The following is a 16337-nucleotide window of genomic DNA, read 5'->3' on the forward strand; positions in this document are numbered from 1 at the left end:
ATACCCGATCTTAATAAAAAAAATTATGAAGAGATTTTTTTTACCCGATAAATACAGATATATGGTATAATAAACATCATATCATTAATTTTTTTATGATAATCGATCCTTGATTATTATATTAGAAATATCATATACCTATCTTTGGGCTAATAGCCTTAAATTATTATTCTAAGTCTCTCGGGCCATAGTGTCCTTGTAGGATATCCCAGACACTCACGGTTCAAATTCAACTATGAAATTTTTTTTTCAAATGAAAGACGTAATCAAAAGATGTTTGGACTTCTAGATTGAACCACCACATGCACTTTACTCCGATGATAATCGATCACCCAAAGATAGTAATGAGACTGGGATTATCATTTATTTTTTTTTCTTAAATTATTATTCTAAGAATTCAGGAGGCATGTGTATGCAATATTTTAATTTTTGGGTTATGTGTTTTATTTTAAAAAAATATTTTAAAAAATATATTCAAATTTGCCTTCTTCTTCGTTTTACCATAGAAAAAATTGAGTCCGTGGGAATTTCTTCCCTTCCGGCCTTCCCTTCTCTCTCGATCCTGGAACCTGATTTGGCGCAGGAGTTCAGAAAAGATCGATACTTGGAGGTGGGTATTGGGATTTAGGGTTCGTGGTGCCTCCCGATTCCGATGAAGTGACGGTGCGATGACTGGGGGCGTCGTCGCAGTCGAGGCCTGCGGGCTGCCTCAGGTGAGAACGGCGGTGCCGGCGCGGGCGCGGCGGCAGGCGTGGTTCGTGACGGCGTGCGGTTGCGTGCTACTCTGGACGTGCCTGATCCAGCTCCTTACCTATGGCCGTGTCTGGCGGGGTTGGAATCCCGCGCGGTTATTCCTTGTCATCAGGGACAGCGTCCCTGCGGTTGAATCGAGTTTCGCTCCTCCGCCGCTCGTGGCTCCGTCTCCAGTGCTACGGTCGAGTATGCAAGCTATCTGTTTTGCACAACGTTATTATGGCACGGCATAAAAATCCTTTTTTTTTTATTGGACTGTTGCGTGTTAGAGGTGTCTTATGAGAAAACACAATAGATTTCACCATCCTCTTTGACCCCTGAGTGAGGGTAAAACTTTGACCTGTCTTGATTCGCTAGTAAAGAAACGATTTTACTGCAGATCAAGGCACTTCTAAGCGCACAGTAGGCGCTTAATGAGTAAATACCTAGAACAAGTAAACGTGATTTACTATATATAAAATAGAATTCGTAGATTCTTTGGTGTATTCATTCTTTGGCCTTTGATCTTCTGCTTCGCATGCTAGGCAAGGCAAATATTCAGCAGCTTGCATTTTGAAGGTGTTCATACCAAGGCAAACAATAAGTTTACATGCAGTTGATTTTCTTTTCTTCTGTACTCATTGGCTTGAATTTGCGCTTTAGTGTTCATGATTTAATCATAGTTCTTGGCCTACAGATGATAGTTTAATGATTCCTCTGGATGATGTTTTTTTCCACTTAAATATGAACTGCATCAGACAGACTTAGATTTTAAACATAAGTTCCTGATGGTCAAACATGATTTTCCAAGCCATTCAAATTTCAAACACAAATGATCAATCTTTAATATTTACAAACTATATTTGGAGTTGAAACACAACAAGTATAATACTAATTGTGTAGCAATTCATTTTAGGACAGACATTAATAAATTGGAATTCTAATTTAACTATCTTCTGGTGTCTAATGCCTTCCAAATCCAACCATTTTCAGGCAATTATACAAGCAACGGTTATCTGAAACTATCATGCAATGGAGGCTTGAACCAAATGCGTGCAGCGGTTGGTAGATTCTTTCTGATACATCCCACCAAATGCAACTATTGAGATTATGTTATTTGGCTTCTAGATATGTGACATGGTGATGGTGGCTCGCTTACTAAACCTAACATTAGTGGTCCCGGAACTGGACAAGAATTCATTCTGGGCTGACCCAAGGTACCTTTCATTTGTATATCACATCCAAAGTGCATTCTAATCCGACACTACAAAAACCCATCGATGAGCATGTATTATATTGTCAATAAATTATAAAACTGGTATAGTCCATTGCTGAGCAGTATATCAAATATTCATATCATCTGACATTGACACTTATTTATAGTAGTCCTTGTTAGGACCAAAAGTAGCTAGAGGGGGGGTGAATAGCTCGTCGCGTGCTCGTTGCTCGGCGTTGCTCGTTTCTTCTAAGATGTGCAGCGGAAAATACAGAAACAAATCACACAACGCTAACAAGGTTGGTTTACTTGGTATCCACCTCACAAGAGGTGACTAGTCCAAGGATCCACACCACGCACGCACCCTCCACTATGAAAACACTCCTTTTCGGTAACTACCGAGGGCGGAGAAGCCCTACAAGACTCTCAGTACAAGAAGAAAGGAAAGGGAAACAAAACACAAGCGCAAAGCTTACAATGAGTACAGAAAACCCTAACCCTAGCTTCTCTTCTTGCCTTTGATCCGCCTCTTGATTTGGAAAGCTTCCAAGATCCTTCAAGAACCGGCGATCCGATCTTTGAGAGCGGGAGAGTATCCGAGTGAATCGGTGAAGTTCTTTTGCAGCCATCGCACGCCTTAAATCGACGCCAACGGTCGGAACCCGATCGATTCAAATGTTCCCAATCGATCGAGGCTTTGGATCGATCCACGGATCGATCCGAGCGCCTGATTCCGTGGCGCTCGATCGATCCACGGATCGATCCGGTAGCTGGAAAAGCCCCAATCGATCCACCGATCGATTGGGACATCTGATCGATCCACGGATCGATCCGAGGCTTCGTCATTGAAACTCCCGGATCGATCCACCGATCGATCACCGGATCGATCCTCGATCGATCCAGACTTGGTTTTTGCCCAAAACCAAGTTCCAAGACTTCCAAACCAACATCCGGTCATCCTCGACTGCTGGTACATCACGCCTAGCATCCGTCACTCCTCGACCGCCAGACTTCCCACGTGTCCGGTCAATTCCTTCGACCCACTGGACTTTTCTCGTCATGCCAAGTATCCGTCACCCTCGACCTACTTGGACTTTTCTATTCAGATGTCCGTCAATCCTTCGACTATCTCAGATTTCGTGCAAGTATCCAACAACCTTCACCTACTGACTTCCCAACACCGTATGTCCGATCATCCTCGATCCATCCGGATTTTCCTGGCTTCACTCACTGGACTTTCACCTAGCTTCACCACTAGGGTTTTCCATCCGCCTAGCTTCACCACTAGGACTTTCACCGGCTTCACTCACCAGGATTCTTCTGCCTAACATCCCAGTCAAGTATTCGGTCAACCTCGACCTACTTGACTCTTCTTCAATTAACATCTTATTGTCAAACATCTAAACTCAAACCAAGAGTCACTGGTCAACCAGGTCAACCTTCAACAGGGATCATCAACAATCTCCCCTTTTTTTTTCGACAATACCACAATAACACTTACAATACCACACGTAAGTTAGCTAATCCCATAGCCTCATTCTTCACGCCACTAGGTAATGAAAGCATAAGTTAAGCTCTTCATTCTCCCCAGAGCAACTCCTCTTAGATAATGAAAGCCTAACTTACTCCCTTTCACTAGTCTTTTCATTCTCCCCTATCGGCACACATCAAACTCCCCTGTAGGGCACACTCAACCCATCTTTAGGCACACATCAACCCATGCCTCAATTTCGGGTATACTTCAACAAATCCATTGTTGAAAGACTCTCCCCCTGAAGAGTTGCTCATCGTTGTTCACAACATCACTCGTTGTGATCAACACGATAAAGAAGGTCCCATACCCTTCATTTATCCGTAACTTCTCCCTCATTGTAGACAAATACTCAACCTTGAGCATTTTCTAACCACGTGAGTTCCCACTTGAAATAATGAGGATATCCACTCCCCATTTCAAGTTCAAAAGCTCATTCATGAGCATTTTCTTTAAAGAAGGTTAACCACCTTCCTAGGTTCATGAAAAGATAATTTTTCATGTCTTTAAAGAGTCCCTCCCCCTAAAGACATGGTGGTAACTTCTGTCATTGCACCAACAATGACTTGGAATCCCTAAACCTTTAGGAAACCCAAATTTAGAAGTTTTGAGGTTCAAATATTCAAAATTTGAAACAAACCTCAACCTAAACTTCAACTTAGCCTTCCTTAACCAATCCATCCTTGTTTTCACATGAAAACACCCGTTTTATGTATACAAATGTATTTTTAGGGGTTTGGAATGGTTACCTAGACTAAAATAGGTTTAGACTGCTGAAATCAGGTCTTCCCAGCCAAAATCAGCATCCTGGATCGATTGGAGTTGGGTTCCAATCGATTCAACCTATTTGAATCGATCCACTGATCGATTCAGGATGTATGGATCGATCCAGCGAGCTTCTGTTCGCAAGAGTTGCCTTCTAAATCGATCCACGGATCGATTCAGGCACTCCAATCGATCTATGGATCGATCGGAGCTCTGATAGTTGCTGAAATTCCATTTCAGTCAACTTCAGAAACCCCTAGAGAATTCTACAAAAATCCAAAAATCATGAAATTTCGTGTAGACATTATTTAGGGCATACTTAATCATGGAAAAATAGTTTTCTATGAAAATACATCATATTTTCAAAGATTGACACAAACTTGAAAACTTGCAAAAACTTTAGTGTTTTCTTCAAGTTTGTGTCTAACTATTCAATGGTGATTACTATCAAAAGATAGCCTTCACCAAGGTTTTCCAAAAACATTTTAAAAACATTTTCAAAACCAATATCCCATCATGTTCCTTGGGCATAATGCACATGACTTGTACATTAGCTTTCCCAATGATGGGAAAACACATAACTATGTGTTTTGATGAACCTAAAACTCAAAAGAATGCACTAAATCAACATCTTGAGTTTTGTTCATCTTCCTAACATCTCACTTGTATCTAATGTACACTAAAACACGTACAAGTCACCTTATAGTCCTTGTGAGATGTGAGATTTTGGTTTTGCCCTAATCTAGGAATCATGCATATCTATCTAGGCATTCTAGAGATATTAGACATCCACCTAGGATGTCACTTGTCAATAATTGTTGTTAAATGTCATTTGTCCTTAATTACAAGGAAATAACCTAATGCATGATAATGTTATGGCATACATCAAAATAAAATAACTTTCAAAAGAAAGATTCCTATAACTACATGATGTATGAATGTCATGACATGGTATTTTTGGATTTTGCATAATAAAACCTGAATGCAAAAATAGACATGATGTCATGACATATGATGGGCAAACAATCATGGCAAGATTTAGCATAAATAAAATATACCTAGATTAACTATCTAAGTATCCTTAAAACCTTAGCTAAACTTACAACTTAAACCTAGATTGCCCTAAAGTGCTTCAAGAAAATGCCAAGACCTAAATTGGCATTTCTAATTCCCTTGATTAATATATGCCAGTCGAAATTAAGCATAACCTCAAATGTTGGCATATTTCATTTTTCCACAAGAGTAGCACTTTTAAATTAAGGCCCGGATTGCCTTAAATTTACTAAGAACATACCAAAATCCCAACTTGGTAGTTCTTATGAATTTCCCAATATGTGTCATTTAAGATTAAAATCAATTTTTCCACCATTAGGCACATTTTACTCTTTCAAGGAGTAAATAATAATTCCATTTCATTTTCAAAGGTTAACAAAAACCTTGAAAATGCTCCTTGAGTGTCAATTTCCTCAAAATTGGGTTAACTACCCTTCTAATCGGAGTTGACACTCTCTAACCCATCTATGGGGTAGAGAAGATGCTCCTAGGAACCCAACACCTATTGGTGCTCCTTGGATGCTCTAGGTATTCACTAGGGATAACTTCCCTAGATACCTTCCTAGTGACCTTGTTTGGCTTCTTGGAGGCCTTGGTCACACTTTCTAGGTCAACTCTAGGGATAGCCTCCCTTGTGACCTTGTTTGTGACTTTCTTAGACTTCTTAGAAGTCTTAGTCACATTTATTGCAAAAATACTCTTAGGGATGACTTCCCTAGTATTTTTGGCTTGACCACTAGACCTAGGGTTTGTTCCATAACTATATGGAACTCTATGGTAAGAGGGCACATCCTTCTTAGCCTTTGGTTTGTATCCCAAACCTCATGGCCATTTGATGGCTTTTGTTCCTAAACTTAGGTTATGCTCATTTTGCCCTAATAGGATATTTTCCATCCTTTTTAGGGTCTTTTCCATTTTATCAAGTCTTGACCTCAAGACTTGATTTTCCATCACTAAGTCCTTAGTTTTTCGTTTTCCATTAAGTTCATGAGCATTTTTGTTTCTAGGCTTGTATCTATTATCCTTAGTGTTCTTGCCTAGACTTTTACCTACACTCCTAGCCTTAAGTGTAGTAGTTTTAGCATGTAGGGCCACATGCTTTTCCTTAAAGCCCTCATGCTTCCTATTCTTATGGTAAATCGCATTAAAATGATAAAAGTTAGAACTATCATGCTTTTTACCATAATGTAAAGGGGTAGGCTCAATAAATGTTACCTTCCTTTACCTTAGAGGCTCCCCCTTGACTTGAGCTTCCTCCTTGAGCCTTGACCATCTTCTTCCCTTAGGGCATTGACTCCGATAATGCCCTTTTGATTGCAAGAGAAACACACAATGTGCTCCTCGCCTTCTTTTCGGGATGGTCTCCTGGCTTCACCTTACCTGTGCCACTGGCCCTTCTTCGGCCAATTTAGGCACTTGCTCTTAGTGCCCATGTTCCCTACACTCAAAGCATATAATATGACTTTTATTATTAATTGAAATATTTATACCTTTGCTTGTAGGGTGGCGTTTTCCTTTGGATCCGGAGGTAGAAGCTTCCTCTTGATCGGACCTTGATTCTCCTCCATTTGATTTTTCTTGACTTGTGGAGGTAGAATCTTCTTCCTCCTCTTCGTCTCTTGACCGGATGTAGAAGCTTCTCCTTCTTCTCGATCCGGCGTCACCAAGGATCTCCCCTCGATCCCAGAGGTGGAGGCTTCATCATCTTGAACACGAAACAAGGAGTATGCTTCCTCCTTGTTGCTTATACTCCCTTGAGGATGAAGCTTCTTGGATTTCCTCTTCTTCGAGGTTGAGCATCTCTCAACCTCGGAGTCCTCCTCTTGGTCTTGCTCCAAAGAGTCACCCTCTGGATTCTTCTTGCTCTTGTGGAGGGTCTCTTCATTAAGCTTGGCCAATTTGCTCCATAGCTCCTTTGCATCTTCAAACTCCATTTTGCGAAGGATGGTGCTTGGCAATAAATTGACCAAAAGCACTTTGTCATTGGCCTCGCACCTTTGGACTTGCTCCCGGCTCCATTTGCTTTTCTTTAGAACTTTGCCCTTTGAATTTCTTGGAGCCTTGAAGCCTTCCATTAGCAAACCATTGCTCTATCTCCATCATAAGAAAATTTTCGATTCTTGATTTCCAAGAATCGAAACTCAAAGTGTATGGTGGAGCCACCTTTGTCAAATCCAAGCCCATCTTGAATTGCATCTTGAAGTTGAGCTTGATAAAGCCTTGAACTTGAAGAATTTGCTCAACTTCTTCACCCTCTAGCTTTTCTTGATATGCTTGACCCTTCCGATGATGATTCCAACCTGACTCGATACCACTTGTAGGACCAAAAGTAGCTAGAGGGGGTGAATAGCTCGTCGCGTGCTCGTTGCTTTCGCTTTCTTCTAAGACGCATGGAAAATACGAAACAAATCACACAACGCCAACAAGGTTGGTTTACTTGGTATCCACCTCACAAGAGGTGACTAGTCCAAGGATCCACACCACGCACGCACCCTCCACTATGAAACACTCCTTTTCGTAACTACCGAGGGCGGAGAAGCCCTACAAGACTCTCAAGACAAGAAGAAAGGAAAGGAAACAAAACACAAGCTTACATGCTTGACAACTGAAACCCTAACCCTAGCTTCTCTTCTTGATCCGCCTCTTGACTTGGAAAGCTTCCAAGATCCTTCAAGAACTGGCGATCCGATCTTTGGAGCGCGGTGGAGAAGTTGGCGAGCGATCCGGAGTGAATCGGTGAAGTTCTTTTCGCAGCCACCTGCGCCTTAAATCGACGCTAACGGTCGGAACCCGATCGATTCAAATGTTCCTAATCGATCGGGAGGCTTGGATCGATCCACGAATCGATCCAGGCGCTACTTGGAGAAACGCTGGATCGATCCACGGATCGATCCAACGCTTATCGCGCGAAGCAGCCGCGTCCCAATCGATCCACTGATCGATTGGGACATCTGGATCGATCCACGGATCGATCCAGAGGCTTTCTGTTCGCTGGGAAAAGCCTGGATCGATCCACTGATCGATCCATCTCCTGGATCGATCCCCTGATCGATCCAGCACTTGGTTTTTGCCCAAAACCAAGTTCCAAGACTCCCAAACCAACATCCAGTCATCCTTGACCTGTTGGTACATCATGCCTAACATCTGGTCACTCCCTTGACCTGCCAGGACTTCCCACCAAGTGTCCGGTCAATTCCTTTGACCCACTTGGACTTTTCTCGTCATGCCAAGTATCTGGTCACTCCCTTGACCTACTTGGACTTTTCTATTCAGATGTCTGGTCAATCCCTTTGACCTATCTGTATTTCCTCGTGCCAAGTATCCAGTCAATCCTTTGACCTACTTGGACTTCCCAACACCAGTTGTCCGATCATCCTTGATCCATCTGGATTTTCCCTTGCCTGGCTTCACTCACCAGGACTTTCACCTAGCTTCACTCACTAGGGTTTTCCATCTGCCTAGCTTCACTCACTAGGACTTTCACCTGGCTTCACTCACCAGGATTTTCCTTCTGCCTAACATCCCAGTTAGGACTTCCCAGTCAAGTATTCGGTCAACCTTGACCTACTTGACTCTTCTTCAATTAACATCTTATTGTCAAACATCTAAACTCAAACCAAGAGTCAGCTTGGTCAACCAGGTCAACCTTGACCTGAGGGATGTTGCACCAACAGTCCTTTGCTTTGTATTAACTCATTTTATCCTGTTGTTTCTTATCACTCTGTTCTTTATTTATACCTGTCTTCTAACTGCAGTAATTTTGATGATATCTTTGATGTGAGGCATTTCATCACATCATTGAAAGATGAAGTGCACATAATTAAAAAGCTACCGAAGAGCATTAGTAGAAATACTTCAAGCCATTTTCTTATGATGCGTCCTGTGAGTTGGTCAGATGAGAGATACTACTTACAAAAGGTTTGAACTTATCATCTTTAGCTTATTATATTTGACATCTTATTCTTTTACTTGAATTGCTAACTATGGAATGACTTGCTCATTTTTGCCAAAGAGTAAGAAAATAGTGCTATTTGGTTTCTGCAGTGTTGTCTGTGTTCTTGCAAATTGCTCCCTGATTTGTGCGAATTTGTAATTCTCATGTTATCTCTGTCTCTCTCTCTTTTCTTATACTGCAGATTTTGCCACTGTTCAACAAGTTCAATGTGATTCAGTTTAATAAAACAGATGCACGATTGGCAAACAATCTAGCTTTTGAGCTCCAGAAGCTTAGATGCCGTGTAAACTATCATTCACTGAAATTTACTCCTCAGATCATGACATTAGGAAACAAGTTGCTTCATATTCTTCGAGGGAAGGGATCCTTTGTTGCCTTACATTTGAGATATGAAATGGACATGCTGGCTTTCTCTGGTTGCACTCATGGTTGTTCTGAGAAAGAAGTTGAAGAGCTTAAAAGTTTAAGGTACACAGCAATTAAACTTCTTTGATCCTCTCATAACTCATTCACATGTTTTGATTTATCAACACAGAAGTTCTAGCTTCTATAAATTATGCTATCATGTCTTCTATGGGATTTGAGGGCTTTTTATTACACATTAACACAGTGTTGGAAATCAAATTATGGTACTCAATGAATAGATGTTAAATTGCAAAAGAAAATTTTCTCTTTATCCATTTTTCTTCCTTCTCACAGTGAATAAGAAAAGGAAAAGGGTAAAATAAAAAAGAAACATATGTCATCTTGATTTTTGTACTAATTTAGGATGTATATTGTTCGTTTCTTACAATGGAAGAACTTGAGATGATTAATATCACATTTTGTGGATATACCATTTTTATTTGTCAAGCCATTTTCCTATGATTTATATTCAATCATCACTTACCTACTGTTGAAGTAGTGTTCTATTTGGTGGAAATTAAGTGTACTTGCATTCAAGACACAAGATTTAAAATCTCAAGTCAAATTGGAGTTTCAATCAATGACTAGAATGATGTGATTTGTATACCATATCGTATTGTGTTGTTATAATTTTGATACTTATCTACTTTCAAATATTAAGTGTATACTAATTTTAACAAATCACTTCATTAATATTTGAGAGTAATAAGTTATAAATTATTACAATAATCTCAACCACCTTACTAATATCAAAAAGACTTTTGTGTATCTAATGAGCATGCTGCTAATACCAAAAGGTGTGTTGTATATTGGATGAGAGTATTGAGTTGTCCTTGTAAGATTAGTCCCATAGTTTTCCAATACCCAAATTAAATAATTATTTCAAAACTATGGGTACTCGTATTAATTTCTCTATATGTCTATTAACATGTCTTGATTCACTATTAGAAGTTGGACTTGCAATAATATCATTGGAACTAAAACTCACATAGTCAAGGATACGCATATGTTCTTGAGCTATGATGGATCACCATTGTATGATATATTAGGGTTATAATAAGACCACTAACAATACGATGAACCTCAACTAGAATCAATGTCAACTAAATTGTCATGTATATCTTGATAATCATGAGCTTTATTTTAACAACTACCTTTCACTATTGTTGCTTCCATAAGTAGTTGCAACACTGTTGACATTGCTATCTTCATTTCAAACTTCTCGTTGGATCGTAATGTCAGAATATAATGATGTTTCATTAATCTTATTGTGTAATTGCTCATCAATTGCATTAAATAGATTTTGACCAATTAACCCTTTCCTTTGTTAGTTTTTGATGAATATATTTAGAATATTTCTCTCTTTACTAAAAATGGAAGAACTTTGCATTTTTCTGTTCGTTGTCTTTAGTTGTGTTTAAGGTTTAGATGTTTGAGAACATTTAAATCGAGATCTAGACTGATGCGGTGATGATGAGGGGCCCTACCTTGCTGCCACGATAGAGGTCAAAGTCAAGGCGGTCAACGCGTATAGGGCATCGGCCGGTCAAGTGAAGCATGTCTCGATCGGGGAGAAGGATCCGATCCACCGTCGCCCTCGACACGGGGAGCATTGAAACACTCGACACTCAAGGGAAACGATGTGCAGAAGCCGAGCCGAGCGGCTACCCTACTCGGCAAGATAGCGAGGTCGGGCATAGACAGAGGTCAACTTCGGCCGAGCGGCTATCCCGCTCGCCCCAGCAACAGAGCATGCGGACAGTGGACTTCCGGCCGAGCGGCTATCCTGCTCGGCCCGACAACAGACAGCACGCGGATAGTGGATTTCCGGCCGAGCGGTTATCCGCTCGACCCCGCAACAGAACATGCGGAGTGGAATTCAAGCCGAGCGGCTATCCCGCTCGGCCCAGCAGCAGATAACACTCAGACGGCAGAATTCCGTCGAGCGGCTATTCCGCTCGGCTAAGCAACAAACACATCAGGCTATCTTTCGACATCCTTTTGGGAGCTAGTGTCGCTGACAGGCGGCATGGTCAGACAAAGGATCGTACGGCGGAAGCTTCCACTATCACTTCAGAGATATGCTCGGCTGTTAAGGTATTGTGTCAGGGACACTTTATTAACAAGTCTTTTCAGGGAAAACTTGGGGGTGCATGCCTGCCTTGGGAAGTGTGCACGCGCGCTACAAGAGCTCTATATAAAGGGGGTTCAAACATCGCCGGAGGTATGCGTTACATGCGATATCTCATTGTTGCGCTAGTCTTCTTGTTGCTCCGCTTACTGCTTCTTTTTCTTCGCCGGAGACTGACTTGAGCATCGGAGGGTCATCACCGGGGACCTCTTCCCTGGCTCTGCACTAACGCCACTTGTGTTGTATGTGGGAGCGAAGTCTACAGGAGGTCAACGGGAGCGCCACATCTCCAGCATCCATCTCATCGACTTTCGGACAAGATCATAGACAATTAGAAATCCATGTTCAAAGCTCAATTATTATTACCTTCCTCAACATCTCCTCTAGCTTGCATTTTTCAATAAGTTGGGTAATGAACTGAGATGGTTATGGTGGATCTCTTGCTTTATTAAGTAATGGATTCTTAACCTCGAGAACGTTTCACCAATACATTATTAGATTATCCTTATTTTGATTGAATTCAATAATAAATGGATCTATATCATTATAATTTTCTTACTTTTCTTCTATTATAACCCTTAATTGAAAACGCATATTGCAGTGAATATAGTTATATAGACTATCTTCTTTAAATGATCAAAAAAGAGATAATTTTGCATTTTTTTAATAATGAGAAAGAAAGTTGATCAATTTCTTTCGTAATTATTGAAAAATGTCGCTTGTGAGAGAATTCATAATACAATCTTTTTTAGATTTTTATATTGGGCTAATCCTTCACATCGAAGGAAAGAAATGACCAACACCACCTTGTGATGAGATAACAGGAGTAGTTGCACGCATCCCAATGTTAGTGCAGTGATTGAACACTTCTATTAACACCAATTGTGTTATCATTTTTGTTGCTCATATTCATATTTATCTTGGAAATCACAAACAATGGCTAGAAATTTTAGGCATTTGGAATATCATTGTCATGACCTTTAATCTAGTTCTCCATAAGCTTGTATATCAAAATCTTCACATTGTTATTGTTGTATTTGATATTTTTTGACATTAAGTTCCTTCTTCATTGCATGACGAATTTATTGACTTTGAACACTTTAAAACATTCGAGTATTCACTAGTAAGGTGTTTCTTGTGACATGTGATTTCACCTCCATGTTGAATCATATCACAATGTAAACATAATCAATGAAATTGATTCTCTAACCCGTTCACTTGTTTTTAAACTGAATTATAAGATTGTTATTTGGTCTCAATTGTGGACCTATGGATCATTAAAAAAGTACTAAAGAAAAATAAAAAAAACATCACCAGTAAATACATTAATGTAACTATCATACCAGCCATATTTTAGACTATCTAATTAATAATTAATTAATTAATTAATGTTATATGATATATGGATTTTTATATGTTTAATAACAATCTATAATAGATATATGCTATATAATATGTAATAGATAATAGATATATGTTATATGTATTATAAAAGTCAACTCCCAATCGTCAAATTACGAGCTAAGAAAATCGTGAAATCATAAAACCTCCTTAATAAAGCCCCATGGCCCATCAACAATGCAATCTTGAGCTTTTAGGTTGTCGGTCACTCCCAGAGATAGTCAATGAGACTAACTGGGATTGTCATTTTTTTAGCTTCCAAGTTGTCATCCAGGCACCCGCGGTTCAACCCCCAGTTATGGTGAATTTGCAAGAATTTTTCCTGCAAATGGGGTGCGCAACCAAAGGATATTGGGTTTCTTAGCCTCCCGCTGCGAGCGCTTCCAGATTTACTCTAGTGGCCGGTGGAAAAATTCAGTGGGGCAGGGCGGTCACCCCAGGGCTAGTCAATGAGGCTAACTGGGTTTATCATTTTTTTTTTTTAGCTTCCACCCAATTGATTAGAGTGTGGCAGACTGGTCACAATTGAGCTTCCACCCACGACTACAACACCAATTTTTGGCCACCTTATCTAGTTCTTCTTCGTTGGTATGGACCTCCATGACTCCCCACCTTTGTCAAATCAAGTTGTTGGATGATCAGGTATGCATTATATAGACTATTCTTCGCTCCTCTTTCCCTCAGTGTGACCCTCTTGTCCTTTGTGCTTTCTCTCCCTATAATTGACAATAATTTCTATATTCACATGTTAACGTTGACATATTCAATTGGCTTTGTCCGTGTTGACCAAAACAAAAGAAATGTACTCAACTGTACTCAACATGGGCGAGATTGTTTTGATACAGGGAACGATTATCATATCATGGTCCTCCACTGGAATGAAAAGTATCAATCATGCCAAGCGACACAACTCGATACTTTAAACCATGCTAGTATCAACATCAACAAGCTTTGCTGATCTCTATTTTGGGTAGTTTCCATCATTCTTATCCTTCCAACAAATATTATGTACAACTTTATCATTATACATATTTGTGTTTCTTAAAACACTTTCAATTACATTAATTGGATTGATTTTTTAAGTTTTCCTCACACTTTCAATAAAATCATTTCAATTTATTAAATATAGAATTTCTTGATTGGCTTTAAAGTTGTCCTTTTTAGAATTTATCTTTTTTGCATTTCAATTTTCAATTTAAGTTATACCTAATCCAATAGTTGTTTGGTCTCTTAGTAGGTGATTTAAATTGGAGGGCTTTTAGCCAAAGATTGGAGATTTGAATTCCTATAATAACTTGAGAGGAGTTTAACTTTGTTGCTTCTGTCCCGAATGGAGAATAGTTTCACATTGAATATACCGCAAGGACATATCCAATACATTATGAGCTCATCTTGTCGTCAAAAGACAAAATAACCCTAAACTAGTTTCACATTAGATCTTAGTGTTCTTATCTTTGTTACACCTAAAATAGTCTCCAATCGCACATGAAACAGCCATTTCTATCTACAATGGAATCAATAACTGTGGTTCTTAAGGACAGAAGGTTTTAGGAAATTCTGATATTGCATAATAAGGTTTCTTATCAGGTGCCGCCATTTCATTTTATTCTGGAAAACAGTCTCATCTCGGCTATACATACATGAAACTAACTTATGTACTTATTCAGGTATGCCTATCCATGGTGGAGAGAAAAAGAGATCGATTCCGTGGCCAAGAGACTGCAAGGTTTGTGCCCACTTACACCCGAGGAGACCACCCTTATCCTCAAAGCATTGGGATTTGACAAGGATACTGTAATATATATTGCCTCCGGTGAGATTTACGGTGGGGAAGAGAGGCTATCGGTATTGCGTGCAGAATTTCCCAACCTTGTAGGATCTTCCATTTACAACTCTGCTTCAGATTTTCTTTTATCAATCCTTGAATCACTGTGATACATTCGGTATGCAGGTTAAAAAGGAAACGTTGCTTCATCCAAAAGATCTGCATCAGTTTCAGAATCACTCATCCCAAATGGCTGCACTCGATTATATGGTTTCTTTGGAGAGTGACATTTTCATCCCAACATACAATGGGAACATGGCTAAACTCGTCGAGGGACATCGGAGGTACATCTTTCCCTTTGCCATTTCTTTTCTGATTGTCACTAGCCTCGGCCCTGATTTTGGCTTCAGCAGGTACCTTGATTTTCGGAAAACCATGTTGCTGAACCGCAGGAAATTGGTCGAGCTCCTCGATATGCATAACAACAAGACACTTCCATGGGATGACTTTGCATCTTCTGTTAAGCGCGTTGTTGATGAGAGCCTTGGACAACCGACCTGTCGAAAAGTTCTTACCGACAAGCCCAAGGAGGAAGACTACTTCTATGCCAACCCGCAAGAGTGCCTACCCAATGCCAAAGAGTGCCTTAAGGTATTGGGAAATTCAAGCTCGGCGAGATGAAAACAGATACCTCGCAACTTTGTAGCTCCCTCTTGGTGAAACCAAGCTTGTTCCACAGGATGATCGCAGATCATTTCCTGATCTGGTCACTTTGTTGGATACGCCACATTCTTTTGTTTATAAGTTATTTTTGCGATGCCACAACTGTAAGCTATGCAAGTTCATTTAAAAGAGGAGTTAATGGTAAGTTATTGCAATGTCGCTTTAAGGTCATAGGACTCAATGTGGTCCGATCTTTTTTTTGAGACCCCGCATTGTCGGGAGCTTTGTGCATCCGGTTGACCTTTTAAGGATGTCACTATCTTGGAGATTGCATTAATTTGTGACCGTTTTGTATTCAAATTGTAAGAACAAATTTGGGTAAAAATTAAAAGGGCTCCTATCATTTGCAAAATCATTCGATGAATGGTCATTTCTAATTAAAGTCAAATGAATGTCTTATTTAACACAAATTATCCAAATGCTTTTATCATTCGGACGAGTAGAAGCTAATAATTAGTTTTTATAATTATAGAAGTTAGTTGCTAGTTTCTGTAACATTAATTTTGATATTACTCTCTAAGTAATAATTTGGTTAAAATAATATTTCAACTAGTAAAATAAATTCATTTTAAATGAATATTATTTGATCATGATTGACTGTGTAGATGCTAGCAGGTAGTTTTTATAACGTATAGAAGTTTGTAGATCATTTCTATAACT

General features: G+C 39.7%; 1 protein-coding gene across 3 annotated transcripts; it reads left to right on the plus strand.

The window, feature by feature from the left end:
- The first annotated feature begins 505 nt into the window (after positions 1-505).
- Positions 506-16032, plus strand: LOC121975186 (rhamnogalacturonan I rhamnosyltransferase 4-like). Of its 3 annotated transcripts, none has more exons than XM_042526651.1 (8): positions 506-939; positions 1726-1793; positions 1861-1949; positions 9053-9215; positions 9434-9720; positions 14857-15061; positions 15141-15298; positions 15365-16032. In XM_042526651.1, the coding sequence occupies exons 1-8, from the start codon at positions 669-671 to the stop codon at positions 15633-15635; spliced, it is 1512 nt and encodes a 503-aa protein (XP_042382585.1). In that variant the 5' UTR covers positions 506-668; the 3' UTR covers positions 15636-16032. The 3 variants fall into 3 exon arrangements, with proteins under 3 accessions (XP_042382585.1, XP_042382586.1, XP_042382587.1); XM_042526652.1 differs by having other exon boundaries at positions 15368-16032; XM_042526653.1 differs by having other exon boundaries at positions 15407-16032.
- Positions 16033-16337: the final 305 nt, after the last annotated feature.

The sequence above is a fragment of the Zingiber officinale genome, chromosome 4B (genome assembly GCF_018446385.1).
Source record: "Zingiber officinale cultivar Zhangliang chromosome 4B, Zo_v1.1, whole genome shotgun sequence".
NCBI classification, from domain to species: Eukaryota; Viridiplantae; Streptophyta; class Magnoliopsida; order Zingiberales; family Zingiberaceae; genus Zingiber; species Zingiber officinale.

Excerpts from the sequence above, each read along its gene's own strand:
- LOC121975186 (XM_042526651.1), top strand. The coding sequence starts at position 669 with ATGACTGGGGGCGTCGTCGCAGTCGAGGCCTGCGGGCTGCCTCAGGTG. Across the intron at positions 1,794-1,860 it reads TGAACCAAATGCGTGCAGCG|ATATGTGACATGGTGATGGT; the intron begins GTTGGTAGATTC and ends TTTGGCTTCTAG. Across the intron at positions 9,216-9,433 it reads AGAGATACTACTTACAAAAG|ATTTTGCCACTGTTCAACAA; the intron begins GTTTGAACTTAT and ends CTTATACTGCAG.